General features: G+C 39.6%; 1 protein-coding gene across 2 annotated transcripts; it reads right to left on the bottom strand.

Annotated features, from left to right (window-relative positions):
- Nucleotides 1-509: 509 nt before the first annotated feature.
- Nucleotides 510-15,163, bottom strand: LOC143514466 (uncharacterized). Of its 2 annotated transcripts, XM_077005693.1 has the most exons (3): nt 15,025-15,163; nt 4,661-4,805; nt 510-3,482 (listed from the first exon to the last, which is right to left on the bottom strand). In XM_077005693.1, exon 3 carries the CDS (start codon nt 3,377-3,379, stop codon nt 2,483-2,485), a length of 897 nt encoding a protein of 298 aa, XP_076861808.1. In that variant the 5' UTR covers nt 3,380-3,482; nt 4,661-4,805; nt 15,025-15,163; the 3' UTR covers nt 510-2,482. The 2 variants fall into 2 exon arrangements, with proteins under 2 accessions (XP_076861808.1, XP_076861807.1); XM_077005692.1 differs by having other exon boundaries at nt 510-4,805.
- Nucleotides 15,164-15,489: the final 326 nt, after the last annotated feature.

Here is a 15,489-nt window from a genome sequence, read left to right on the forward strand (position 1 = left end):
TTCGATTGAGGTGAAAATCACAATTGACAAATATGGCACATTTACAGAGCAATCAGAGTGCCCATAGTAATCCCTCTCCCTGGTCGAAACATCCTACAGTGAGCACATAAGCATCAGCACTGGGAGAAAGTGGCCTGGTCTGATGAATCTTGTTAAACAACACAGGCCAATATTACAAACTCTCGGGCCAGCTACAGATAAAATCATACAGGAACCGTGAGGCACAATACCAATGTACAGTTGTACAGTAAGATCAAAGTAGATCCACTGGGCCCATTCAATGGGAATAAGAGGGTGAGACCCAGCTCAATGGAAATAAGAGGGTGAGACCCAACTCACTGGGAATAAGCAGTGTTGTATAAAGTATTAGAGGCCCATACTTGAGTAAAAGTACAAAAAATTGACTTGAGTAGAAGTTGAAGTGTTCTTTAAAAACTTTACTTAAGTAGAAGTACAGAAGTATTCAGCATTTTTTGTACTTAAGTATTGCAAGTTTATTCTAAAATTTATTACTCAAGTACTGAAAGTAAAAAGTACAAGTATTGTGTTTTGAATTAATTAAAGAAAGCCATCAAAGTTTGATTATCATGTGTTTTATATATCACTTATCAAATATGTCAAAGACCACAAATACAAGCGTTCTGTAGGCCTATGTACTTAAAAAAACTGAGCTTAACACTTCGTACACAAAAAACAGATAACCTATGTCCCGCTATGTCGTAGGTTTGACTCAGAAGTACAAGTTCACCTTAATTTAGCTGAGAAAACGAGGTGTATTTTGGACCTAAAATTTGTCCGTCGTATTCTAAGGGTGACCCTACTGCCCTGCGTTTACCCTCAATAAATGCCCTTCCCCTATAAAAACACTACACTATAAAAATGGGCACATGATTAGTCAGCATGAAAAGAGACACGGCTTACTGTTGCTAAAAACACAACTCAGCGTGACATCGCCTTTATGATTGCCAGTTAATGTTAAGTGAAAACTGCAGCACATCATGAACATAATTAGGTTAGTTAGCTAAGATATCTAACCTAACTAGCGCTTACTGCACTTTTCTGCTGTTACCAAACATGGTACCAACTATTTTATTGAGATAAAAAGCGAATTATTTGGAATAATTTCGAGTATATGTGTATTTGTATAAATATGTAAATTAAGCTGAAGGTGCTGGAAAATACTGAAAATGGACCTTGAAAGTGCCGTACAAGTGCATGAATTCCACCTTGTAACTTCGCACGCACAAAAATCGAGAGGTGCACGACCTCGTTACGTGACAGCGCGCGGGGCCAACGCGCATGGGCGGAGCCACCGCGATTGCGTCATTTTTGCCGTGCGGACCCTTACGGCAGTCACAACGTGTCAAGTCAACCTACATTACGAAGCTCAAGTGTTCAGTGAAGGCAGCAGCAGATAAAACAAGATGCGACCGGAGCATGCGCAGTTTTCTCATAAGACAGTCTGATCGATTGACCCGGTGACAGCGACAGCTAACATGTTTATAATTGTAACGAGTAACTTATACAGCACGTAAAAAATTTATCGGAGTAAAAGTATTAAACTGATGGAAAATATGTAGTGAAGTAAAAGTGGAAGTAGGAGAAAAAAATAATACTCCAGTAAAGTACAGATACAGCATTTTTGTCCTTAAGTACATTAGTGAAGTAGTTTTACTTCGTTACTATAGCCTACAACTCTGGGAATAAGAGGGTGAGACCCAACTCAATGGGAATAAGAGGGTGAGACCCAACTCAACTCAATACCTGAACAATTCCTCACATTTCACACAGCTCACCCAAAATCCAACATCAGAAGCCTGTACATCAGGAAAGAGGATGGAGGGGGGTCCAAAGGGTGTAAAACCCACTGTCCAGGATGAGACTTGAAACATCCATCAGGACATCCAAGTGGTGCCAAACATGATAAGCTCCTACAAGGAATGTAGCACCATCAGATAGCAGAGGTGACTGACATGACTGGCTGAAAAAGGCCAAGTCTGGAGGTCAGCACAGAGGCACCAATCATGGCCGCTCCAGGACAAGCACTCAACACTAGATGAATGGAAGCAGGCGTGTTTCGTGTCAGACAAGACTGAAGGTGCAGATTGGGCAGAATGTGCAGCGGAGCCCCTGAGACAATCCAGCATCTACTAGCAGGGTGTAAGAGGCAGGTGGTGAAAGGTATACGGGCTGGACACCTCCAAGTCCAAATAGGAGCAGCACAACCTGCAACAAAGTGTTGATCTTCTGGGACCTCCAGATATGGAAGCGCGCACACACACACACACACACACACACACACACACACACACACACACACACACACACACACACACACACACACACACACACAACATACAGTATCCAGAAAGATGATGTGTGATGATATGTGGTGATTCTAAGTGATGGCACCATTAAAAGTCAGTAATAAAGAGCTGGAGAAATACCAGGAACTGAACATGGAAATAAAGAATAGATAGAGTTATGGGATACATGTGAGTGTGACGAGGGGGTCTAACATCCCAGGAAGTACAGTAATGATGTTCAGTAGCATCCCAGGAAGTACAGCTGTGATGTTCAGTAGCATCTCAGGAAGTACAGCGGTGATGTTCAGTAGCATCCCAGGAAGTATAGCGGTGATGTTCAGTAGCATCTCAGGAAGTACAGCGGTGATGTTCAGTAGCATCCCAGGAAGTATAGCGGTGATGTTCAGTAGCATCTCAGGAAGTACAGTGGTGATGTTCAGTAGCATCTCAGGAAGTACAGCGGTGATGTTCAGTAGCATCCCAGGAAGTATAGCGGTGATGTTCAGTAGCATCTCAGGAAGTACAGCGGTGATGTTCAGTAGCATCCCAGGAAGTACAGCGGTGATGTTCAGTAGCATCCCAGGAAGTATAGCGGTGATGTTCAGTAGCATCTCAGGAAGTACAGTGGTGATGTTCAGTAGCATCTCAGGAAGTACAGCGGTGATGTTCAGTAGCATCCCAGGAAGTACAGCGGTGATGTTCAGTAGCATCCCAGGAAGTATAGCGGTGATGTTCAGTAGCATCTCAGGAAGTACAGTGGTGATGTTCAGTAGCATCTCGGGAAGTACAGTGGTGATGTTCAGTAGCATCTCAGGAAGTACAGCGGTGATGTTCAGTAGCATCCCAGGAAGTATAGCGGTGATGTTCAGTAGCATCCCAGGAAGTACAGCGGTGATGTTCAGTAGCATCTCGGGAAGTACAGTGGTGATGTTCAGTAGCATCTCGGGAAGTACAGTGGTGATGTTCAGTAGCATCTCAGGAAGTACAGTGGTGATGTTCAGTAGCATCCCAGGAAGTATAGCGGTGATGTTCAGTAGCATCTCAGGAAGTACAGCGGTGATGTTCAGTAGCATGCTACAACATAAAGAGCTCCATACGACACATTACTCCTCCAGTGCAGTTTCAGCAATCTATCCAGTTGTTTAGTCATGCAGTGAAATAACCACTGAAACGTATCTAAAAAAAAAACAAACAAGTTAACGATAGATAAATGCAAAAGATATAAGTACTTCATAGCACTAGCTGTTTGGAATAACACCAGTGGAAACTTTGTCGTAGTAGGAAGCACACTATTACTAGGCCCAGAGGAAACTGGCTTGCTCTGTCACCAGCTAGAAGAACAGCTGAACAACATCAATTGTGTGTGGCAAATCCCACATAACACATTAGTTCCCCTTCTGCACCTGCCATGGTTTCTGCATTAGGGCCCTGGCTGAAACCGTCAAACAGAAACATAATACAGCATGAACCTCGGCTAGGCTCATGTTGTGACCTATAAAACTGTAAGCAATTTATTATTTATTTGTTTAAAATAAATTTTAAATTTGAATTTCTTTCAAATCAGTTAAACCTTCATTTTTCATTTTAGTAGAAAAACAGACTTTTGTTTAAAACGGACAGATTTTAAAATGTACCCAAATAGTAAAAGAGCACTTTCCATAAGAGTAGTCACCCTTATGGAAAGTGCAGGTCATGAGCTAGAAATGGCAGATATGGCATCTGAATGTCAGAATAAACATGTTGCTCAGCATGAAAAGCCGTGGAACGCAAGATGGTCACAAGAACGTAACAGATGGCTTCAGCTACTGAAAGCCTAAAATGTGACCAATTTCTGGTTTACATTTGTTTACAGGCTGAGGTGTTCTTGTATCTCAGCTGCTATCTCTGATCTCTGCTTGTGTTCGTGTGTGTTCTGCTTGTAATAGTGTAATAGAAGAAGTGTTCTCAAATGCAGGTGCACAATAAAAGTGAACTTGACCAATGAACAACAAGTTTCACCTCTTACAGGCAAACAGAACAGGTAGTAGCACTGTAATATTTCTTAATATCTAAATATAGATGTAATTAACATTTACTTATTGCATTTATTTGTATGAAGACAAGAGAGTTCAATGTTAGACACAAATATATTCACAAATTCAATAACTCATAAAAATGGATATTTGGTCCACTATGCATAAAATGCATAATCTCATCTCAAATCTGAGATTATATTAATGTCACCCAATGACCACATTGCTAGCAAACAGACTGACCAAGGTCATCCTTAGTCAATGTTCAGACCAAAATATTTAGAAATGCAGAAATAAACACATAAAAAATCTGCCTGCGTCACATGGGATGGGACACGTAACTGCAGGTGGCAGCACATCACTCATTTTCCACAGCGTGTTCCAGCGTGTCCAGGCGTGCCACTGGGTTCACCAGTGCAGTCTCTCCTCCTCCAGGCCACACTCTGCTTTGTGAGGATGTGAGCAGGTATGTTGTGAAGCACATACGCTAGAAGGAAACAAAAAAGATCTGATTTTACAGTCATGAGCAAACAGCCTGCAGTGTGTTTTTGCAAACATATTAAAATCATGTGCCGACTGTTACGCAGTGTCTTATTTTATGTTTTCTATATATACGCATTTGCTGCATTTTTGTCACTATTTTAGAAGATCAAAGAGCAAGGAGATCAAACATGGCTATCTCTTTCAGGTTGACTTTTGGACAGAGTTTCTCCTCTTACAAGCTCGATTCCTTTTGTATGTGTCTCAGAAATGTGTTGCATTTCCCACATATGGATGCTGAATTTAAGCAACATAATTTTTAAAATATCCCTATTAAATGTTTAAAATATCCACTGAAGGTGAATTAATAAAAATATTGCAAATAGCATTCAGTTGCAAGCAGGGAATCAGAGGGCTAAGAACACAAGTCTGTGCACCTTTTAGAAAATCAAATTAATAATTTCATTCATTGCAGTACTCATAATAGAGCATTAGTTATAATGCATGAAGATTACAAAATACATATAAAAAGTCATTTTGGTGGGAAAATAAATAAAAATATATAATGTGCTCTATTATTTTAATAAATCACATTCATGGACTGGTTGCAAATATTTTTATTAATATATCTGTTATAGGATTTGGAAAAAAATATTAGACATACTAAACTGTCTTAGACTTTATAAAGACTTTGGAATCTGAAAGCCTATTTAGAGGTGGAGAGAAGTCCTGACTGTGAACAGGTGTTTGGCATTGACGTGCAGAAAAGTCCTGACTGTGAACAGGTGTTAGGCATTGAGGCACAGGTGTTGCTGCTTAATACACTAGGCTCAGAGTGGAGAGGTGCTTTATTGGTCATGATGACTGATGAGGTTGTCTAGTTGCCACACTGTCATATCTATTATATTGCACCCTCAAATAATACTGATTTTATTCTGGTTCTAAAAGTTGTTATTCATTTCATAATACAAAATCCGATTTCATAAATTACAGTTAGCATACTTATAAATGTTTAAAACATTTCCCAAATAATCTTCTTGTGGTTGTTGCTAAAACACTCCTTGTGTTAATGTGCCATGGAAGACCTCATAGCTGTAACTGGTGCTTTGTGGGAAGTGATCATGTGTCTCTCATCTCAAATCGCCATATTTCAGCTCTGTGCTTGAGCTTCGGCTCAGTTTTGAACAGATAGGATAATCAGACGTAGTCTGCCAACACTTCAGGACAAATACAACAGCAAACTCATGAAGGGTGCTAGCATGATCACGATTTGCTGACCCCTGACAACTTGGACACCACCTCTTTCAACCTTCCTTCATCAGGCAAAAACTGATGGCATCAAAGCCATCAAAAGCAGACCCATGAATGGCTCTTGAACCACAGAGGTGTCTCATTAACAACAGTGGACATGTTCCACTTTAGTCTATGACTTACTACACCCTTCATTATGGCTCAAATGTATCATCTGCCGCTCAGTGTTCCAAATAGACATATGTCAATATACAAATGCCTACACCATACAGTAATGTAGAGATTGTATAATATTACTCTCATTTCCTTCAGGATCAATACAGTATCTATGCTTTCTATTCTAATAACACTTTATCGTATGCAACTCAGACCGTGTACTTATGTACATATTAAATCATCTTTTTTAAACCACAAAATATATAATAATACATGGAATCTGCCCACATTTAGTGTGCAGCACGGTTCAGTGAGTTTAGCAGTGACGCAGTGAATGGGGCACAACTGCTGTCATGGTGAGCTTCAGCAGAATTTCACTTGGCTAAGACATGTACACTGAAAGTTAATCATCACTGCAGAGAGCGGACTTTACTGTGTCTGAATCGATTAATGACATGAGCATTCAAGACTGCACAAACATTCAAGACTGCACAATGACCTTCTCATTTTAGCCAATTTGAAATGAATAAGCCTGTGACTTCTCTGAATATTGGTCCAGCAGTATAATCTCACCACTTGAGATTATAAGTGATCACAAAACAATTTAAACATTTTCAATAATAATAATAATAATAATAATAATGTCTTTAAAAATAAAAACAATTATAAATTAGTTGATTTCTATGTAACGGCCGATTTTTTATGTTTTGGATATTACCGAATAATACAGCAAAACAATCTTATGCAAGTGATCACCCCTATGGTTTGATTTGAACCTCTAAATATCTTCAAGCATTATCTCTCTCAGGTTAAAATGTTACAGAGACATTCCCCAGAAACACGGACTGGTCAGATGTAAGTTTCCTTGTATTACCAATAAGAGCGGAAAAATACCATAGAATCAAGAGAGGTTCAGAATGTCCATATCAATATTTATAGGGTGTCAGCAGATTCAGGACATGGTAAAAATGCCTGACAATATAATTCAGGAGAAACTGAATAGGTGATATTGTCCATATCAGAAACCCAATCATTCAAATGATGTAAAATGGACTTCCCTGTACATCATGGCATTAAACATTATTGATACAGAGTTGGTCTAATGCTGTAAAATCTGGAATTCTGATTTGTCTTTGTCTTGATTTGTCCACCCCCCACAGTATTCACATTTACACTATTTGCAGATTCATAGTTGCTTACCTAGAGCAACTTACACAATCAGTCCTGATAAATATAGTGCTAGTATTATGCCCAGGGACTCTTACTGGTATTACATGGTGCACTTAGCAGCTGCACTGCTACCCACGACTTCACTGCTTTAAGGGCAGAGCAGCCTTCATAAATACTGGAGAAAATTAACTACACTTTCATTTTCAGCAGACCACAGTCCTGGAGAGTCCTCTAATTTAAATTGAGCTTTCACACCTATTTAAACAAATTCAGCTTAGAAGTGATTTGCAAATCAAATGCAATAAAAAAGCTATAAGTAGAATAGGACTGTGAGTGTAGGCTCTGTGAGTGTGTTGTGGTCTAACTTTATAGATATCATCAGTTAGTGGAATATATCTGATGGATCTTTACTGGTCTATTATATTTTAAAGTAATATGTAACATTTCTTTCCATTTTCCTTAAAACACAACATCCATTGAACATTTGGATAAAATAAAGTCTATTGTCTTGTTAGAAACAGGAAACATCCGGATGTCCTTATTAGGAAGCATCCTGATCAGACCGAGGTCACGGGTTTGATTCCCAGCATGCACATGTTGTCATAATGATAAATGCTCTAAATGTAAATTAATTTCAGATTCTGGCTGAGTCAGGCTGTTCTGAGTTTTGTTTTCAGTTTGAAATGGATTCAGACATTCTCAGTTCCTACACAGTGTTCCTTATTTTGTGAAAATCTACTATCTAATCTGCTATCTAAATGTATACATTTCAGTTGTCTACTCTCAATCAAATTCATATTTGCCATTCATAATGATGCCAGCTACCCGCTGCCTTAGAACCTGATGAAATGAAAGTTTTCTTGTTATGACACAATGAATATGACACACTCAAACCCAGATATTTGCTGATCATACATAGCGAATGGGTACAATGTGCTTGAAAATAATACCAACCCAAAATGCTTAATTTAAAATATCCTTAAGCTTACTATATTGAATAGTGAATGAATGGCCTAAAGCCTGTTAAGTTTTCAAATGTCAATCTAATTAATTGCCTATTAAAATGTGCAGTTCTCTCTAAAAGAATGGAACTAGAAAATCTAAGCCTTTTTGCATTTTAATATAGTTTTTTAGTGTGTTTTATTATATTCCCAATTATAATTTCATAGTGCTATTTGAAAGAGTCATGCTAACATGAACATGCTAGCATCCTTAACTCCTAAACAACCAGAGCCACTCATGGCAAGTCCCAGGGCAATGCAGTATTAAAAGGTCCTCATTCTGTGAGTGGAAACGTTACACATGCTGGTAAACACAGAGGCCAGACTCCCCAGGCAGGAATTTTGTGCAGACATGTTCAGAACCACGGACAGCGCACAAGCGACAGTTTGACTGCCGAAGTTAGTGCTGCCGGAGGTTAGAAGGTTTCCAAGGGAATTAGAGGACAACCACAATATGCCTAATCCCCACCACCAAAGCCCTCAATGCACTTGGAATTAACAATAAAAATCTAACTTGGGGATAGGACATGGGGATCTATGGTATTAGGAGTGAAGTTATGCTGCATTCACAAGGGCACATGCTGTTAATTGTGATTTTAAAAATATTTAAATGGATATTTAAGATAAGTGCAAATTTAGAATAACAAACTGTTAACCTCTAAAAAAATATAATCTGTAAAAATCCTTTCTGCTCTTAAGTCAGTTCCCTACTGCAGTGGTATATTGTTGTGCAGCTTTCATGAAAGGCAAAGTCTAGACAAATTTAGTTTAGTTTACCAAAGTCCTTTTTATTGTTGTGTTTTATAGCACCAAGTAGAAACACAAATTCTCATTTACTCAGCTTGTTCAAATAGGCATCTGAAAACTCATGACTGTGCTGATTGACTGACTGTACTGTATGTGTGTGTGTGTGTGTGTGTGTGTGTGTGTGTGTGTGTGTGTGTGTGTGTGTGTGTGTGTGTGTGTGTGTGTGTGTGTGTGTGTGTGTATATATATATATGTATATAACGATGGTACAAAGCTGTATGTATGTATATATATGTTGACATTTGACACATTTCCTATATGTTTGCAAATTGCAGCCAAGCTCCTATAGGCAGGTTCAATGTGAGATAAGAGCTAATCATGATAAGACAGATGCTCTGAATCAATCCAGGGTTCCAGTCATATATTTGCTTAAGGTGATTTGGAAACAGGGTTTTTTGCCAAATGTTTCTTTTTACTGATTAGCTCAGCATCTGTATAACAGTAGATTTAATTTTTTTTAATTGCTCAGGCTGGATATTTTTTACTTGTATTACTGTCCTACAGGACTTTAACCCAATATGAATTCATGATTATGAATCTGCTTTTTTTCCACTGTTAAGAAATTACATATGAATTATTTTCAAATACAGAGTTATTTAACAGAGTTAAATAGAAGAACGGCTTTACTTTCAAAAGAGCCTGGAAGAAGTCATACGGACCATGAACCTCTGTAATGAATGAGTAATACTCTTCTTTGTACTGGAAATGGTTAGTCACCCTCTATTCTCCAAATCAACACATCTATGAATAGTGTTGGTCTCCTTTACAATCCAGCATTACCCAATAATATATGAAGTTCTTTTGCTTGCATTTGGTTTATACATAAAAAATTCAAAAACCGCCATATTCTCATGCATTGGATATTAGCTGAATGGTGCATGTTTAGAGGATGTCATGGAATTTGTCTCATCAGAACAAGGCTGGACAACAAAAAGTTGAGCATATGCCAGTCAGACAGCTTCAATGATTTCATACTACAGTACACTTTGAATAAATATAGGTATCATTGGAAACAACACAGGTGTCATGTCATGAATATCAAATAAAGCACACCTGGACTACCCCCTATGTATTGTCTTGTACTGAATCGGATGACATATTCATATAATTCAGCTCAGTTCTGGAAACAAATTGCAGTTGTGTACAACAATATTGAGCAGAGTTCAGTGCTGGATTCATTACTGATGAACATCTGTACCCAATAACAGGCTCACTAAAGAATGAATTGCAGCAGTGTTGCAGCACTGAGTGACATGTGAGCACTGAGCTTTATTACTGCTGAAGACAAGGGTATGCCACATGTCAACGCAGCTTTTTTATACTAAAGCCTCACTCATGATTCATAGACGCAGACTCCCCCTCGGCCTCACTACAAGTCTTCTCCTGTTTGGTGAACCTTTGAACCCCTTTGCCTTTAGAACACCACTTCCACGTTTTCTGTTAAGGAATGAGGCCGTAGATAACAGCATTCTGCTTTCAAGAGAAACAAATTATCTTTTTTTCTGTGTAGAGTCTATTCTCACTGGCATTACTGACAAGTTCTAACACATGAAAATAAGGAAAGTCCTATACAAATCCTATATTATTTTGCTATGTTGATAATCAGTAAGCACTTGACACTTCTAAAGCCCCATGTTCTTGTGGGCTAAGCTAAAACAATGCCTGCTTTTAACTAGAGACCAAAAATATTTAGCAGCACGCTAAAATTAATTTTGACAATGGCTCTCCTTCCGAGACATCCAAAGAGCTAAAGAGTGACTTTTACCCACTTCATTCCTGATAAGCTTGGTGAAAGCCACCATGATCCAGTGTTTACACTGTTGAAAACACTCTTACCATTTCATATGTATTTCCCTTCGCACCGCTTTATGAAGAGAGTGAAAAAAAAAAACATTCCTTTGAGGTGGGTTCACAAACTCTGGAAAAGTGATGTAATTTCTTGACAAATGTCTGGGGTTACATATGCTCCTAAGCATTTAATGATCCCATGTTGGTTATGGATAGGGCACATGTCTTGGTGGACTCAGAGAACCCGGAAAGGTAGTAAAACATAACGAGCATTGAGTTTGGTGCACCTCGTAAATCTAAAAACAATTCTGATGAAATAATACCAGAAATATCCTTAGTGGTCAAAACGAGTAAACATCTTAAAGGCAACATCTTGTAATAGTTTTGATAGAGAAAAACATCCTTTTTCGTTTTGTGTATTTATACAGTCTTTTATACAACCACGTGATCTGTAAGGTTAATAATTTATGAGTAATTTTTATTACACACATACAAATATCAAGTTCACCATCAGGAATGCAATTTGTTTTTCATTCTAAAAAGACTACGACGTGGCTTTAGCCGCCCCGTCAAAACGACTTGCTAGTAAAGGCTGGAAGTAACATGCAAAGGAAGGGGAGAGAAGCAGCTGTGAACTGCCTTGTGCCTCTATAGCAGCGAAACGGGCTCCTTCCAGGCAAACTGCCAAACTTCACTCAGTGCTCTTCCTCAGTTTCTACAGTAAGTACTCTCATTGATGTTAATAGTCCTGAAACACTGTATTGGTCAACTGTTCCAACACTGTTAAACTGTACTGGTCAACTGTTGCAACATTGTTAAACTCTGCTCTCTCCTTAGTGCCCTGAACGATCACCCTTTGTAAAATGGCACTGCCCATGATAAGACTTGTTCAGTGTTCCATGCAGCCCACACTAAGCAGGTCGTGCTGATAGGGACTTGCTTGTGCATCCTCTTGCCTCTGCTGCTGTCTGAATATCTCATGTGCCTCCTCTTCTATTAACAGTGTCGGCCATGTTGAAGATACAGATATTTATCTGGCCTCTCAGGATATGATCCTGGTCTTTTGCAAAGCCTTGACTCTGAATTTACACCGTGCCTGTGATTACATTCTTGACCTCATCATTGCTCCTAATTTACATTGTCTGTGCCTGGTGAAATCACGTGATCCTCTACCAGAACCCCTGGGAGCTTGAGGGTACAGCGCAGTATCTTAGATTAACTCTTATCTTAACTCTTCAGGACAGATACCTCACATGTTGTTCCTGGGATCTGCTACAGCAGTTTGGCGGGGTGTATGTATGTATGTATATGTATATATGTATGTATGTATATATACCAGGGCTAATCAACTATATTTTTCTGCAGGCCAAATTTGGCAGGTCGCTCCGCCATGTGGTCCGGGGGGGGGGGGGGGGGGGGGGTGATCGAACGTAACACTCGTGACGTAGTGTTTTTTCAATAGCCCTGAAATAAATGCTCCGGTTCAAAATAAATTCTCCCGTCAAAATAAAAAAATATTTTTAACAATTTATTCTGGGTCCGGATGGGATGGCATTTGGGTCCGTATCCGGACCAAGGTCCGTTGGTTGCGGACCACGGAAATAGAAATTTGCAGAGTTAATCAGGAATGAGATTGGGTCCGGACAGGACTGCGTTCGGGTCCGGATCCGGACCGCGGTCCGCCTGTTAGTGACCTCTGATATATACTATATACCGTATACTGTTGTATACTATATATATATACTATATATATTGTTGTATACTATATACGATATATTGTTTAATATTGTATATTGTATATTCCATTGCCTAATAAGCAATTGTTTCTTGTTTAAAACCACTGACTATACTAAAGTGTTAAAGTTTCAAACACCTCCACAAACATGTGACTGCTGTGACTAAACTTCCTGAATGAAAAATTATTTTAGAGGCTCAGGCTTTCAGTTTCCTTGCAATGGTTGACCTTTATGAAGTACTTAGGAAATATCAGGTCACAATCCATAAAAACATAGCCTGATAGATAGGCCAAATCAGGAACCTGTCGTACTTAATATGTTACTGTGGTCACTGACATGGTGACTAGAGTCCTTTTTCTTTGAGTACACCCAGAATTTCTGGTTTACTCCTCATCAAGTGTGTCGCTATTCCACTGTAACTTTGTATGCCACTGTAGCAAGTTCCCATGGAACCCTAGCGGGCAAGAGAAGCAACACAGTTGACTTAATTATAGTAAAAGCTGTGGCCTTTTGTTCATCTGGAAAGGGTCGTGTGCAGGTGGTTTCAGAACCACCACCATTGCTTAGGGGCCATGTAGTAAAAGTTGAGAAACTGTGATTTCAACAATAGATTTACCTCCATCTTCCAAGAAAAAACCTCATCAACAATCCACAGCACCCTTTACCGTCATCTGGTTGATCAACTGGATGTCATACCACATGTAACTGCTGACCCGGCTCCAGGACTCACAGTCTTCCTGCATCTTCTGATCCTGGCATGAAAGCATGAGGTAGAGGCCCTGCTCTTAAAACTGGATGCAATTAGTGATGAGGCCCCAGCGTGTGCAGCAGGGCATCTAGGGAGAAGAGCGGTTGCCTCTGATACTAGGTTGTCTGGATGCCATATGTTCTTGAAGATTCCTCTTGGGAAGATTGCTCTTGGCCAGTGTGACATCCTGGATCCCATAGTAGTGGCTGAGTTTTCTGTCATTGTCCAGGCCTGCCACTGTTCTTGGACCAGGTTCTAGCTCATCATCCAGGAGCCTCAGAAACAACACCTCAGAAGGACCATTCTGCTATATCCAATTCAAGCAAGCTGCAATTCTAAATCATCTTCCCGGCATATTCCTTATATTTCTTTGTGTTCAGTGCAATGTCATATTATTTCCTTACAGGCTGGGTTTTTGCCATGTTTGATCCACTGTGACAGCTGTTCTGGTTTTGCAACATTTATGATCATCACTAGTGCATCTACCTAAGTTTGTTAATCTAAAAGAGGTTCATTGTGAAAACGTCCTTTCAACATATCTCTACAGCACAGTGAGTGACACACATTTGATCTATATAATGTAATTAATCCTCTGGCATACAGAGCAAATAGGTTTCTGTGTATGTTTCATTGTTTTCATTAAAGCCTTGCAGCACATTTTTACATGGCCTGCTGGTTTATGGAGTTGACAAGAAACAAAGCTCTACAAGGAAGTACAAAAGCTCAGAATGAATGATGAGGCTTTGTGTGTTACTCACACAGCTACTCTCTCCCTGTAATTCTTTTAAATCACCATTGATCACAGACAATGTGACACAAAAGCATCGAAACATTTGTACAGAGTGAAGGCCCAGTGACTCAATCAAAGAGGTGGGACCAGTGAGAGGATTAATTAGTCTTTCTCCTCTTGCTCTGTTCTTGCACTTTCTGTTTTCCTTCTTTATCTCCCCCCGTCCCCCTTGTTTCCTTCCACACTCCTTTTCAGCTGCCTGGCTTGGGCATGTCACTGACTGAAAGAAGGATGAAGGTCAAAGGTGACTTATTTAGGAAACTCAAAACTGCCAAACTCTTCAAAGAATGCCACCTTATTTGGTGGGAAAAACAGACATAGAGTGCCCACTTCAGACTTTGCCCTCAGTGAAGCAGACAGGCTGATGTCATAGGTCACATTCCATAGTGGAACTGGACCTGCCCTCTGTTCGATAGCAGGTTGCTGAATCATCTTTTAGGTTGGACCCAGAGTGTGCACAGAGGCTGCAGTGTCTGAAAAGAGCTTTGTACCATCGTTTAATCATTTTTTCAGAATGCAGTTCATGTTTCTGTTTGTGAAGCCAAAATAAGTTTTAAATCTAAAGCTGTTGTCTTCTTTTCTCCCTTATTGATTTGACTGGTACAAAACTGTCTTTGTTAGGTAAAACATTAAGGTCCTCATATGCTTGCCAAGAGATGAAACTAGCAGTGATCAGACAATATAAATGGAGCGTGTCCTCCTTAGAGGGACACTGGAGCTTCCCCATGTGGGAAAAGAGGATGAGGGCAACAAAGGCATAGAGAGGCAAGAGTACTTACAGACATGTTGGGTCAAGATTAGGCAGTTGGGAAAACCACTGTCACTATGGTTTATGTGCCGTAATTGTAACAGAATATCAGAATTCCAGAGCTTTAGGAGAATTTTATTGTCTGTCCTCCTCGGCCATCCACATGGTACAGCTTACACATGGTAATAAACAAAACACACACAAAAAATGTTTTTTTAGAAAACTTTAAGGAAGTAATAAAAATGAAGTGAAAGTCACAGACAAACAGGGGAAAGGTCAGCCACTGAGTCCCACTGGGCCCAAACCACAGAGCAACCGTTCAGAAGCAGGATTTATTCACATGTTGACTAGTGCCACTGGAAACATATAAACACCATAAACTCTATCCCTCATATAGAAAGTACTCAATGCAACAGCAAACAAACAAATAGAAAGCTGTCACAGTTCACATAATGTCTGCCTAATAACAAGAGATGAGACACTCAGAAGGTGAACA

Source organism: Brachyhypopomus gauderio, chromosome 5 (genome assembly GCF_052324685.1).
Source record: "Brachyhypopomus gauderio isolate BG-103 chromosome 5, BGAUD_0.2, whole genome shotgun sequence".
In the NCBI taxonomy this organism is placed as follows: Eukaryota; Metazoa; Chordata; class Actinopteri; order Gymnotiformes; family Hypopomidae; genus Brachyhypopomus; species Brachyhypopomus gauderio.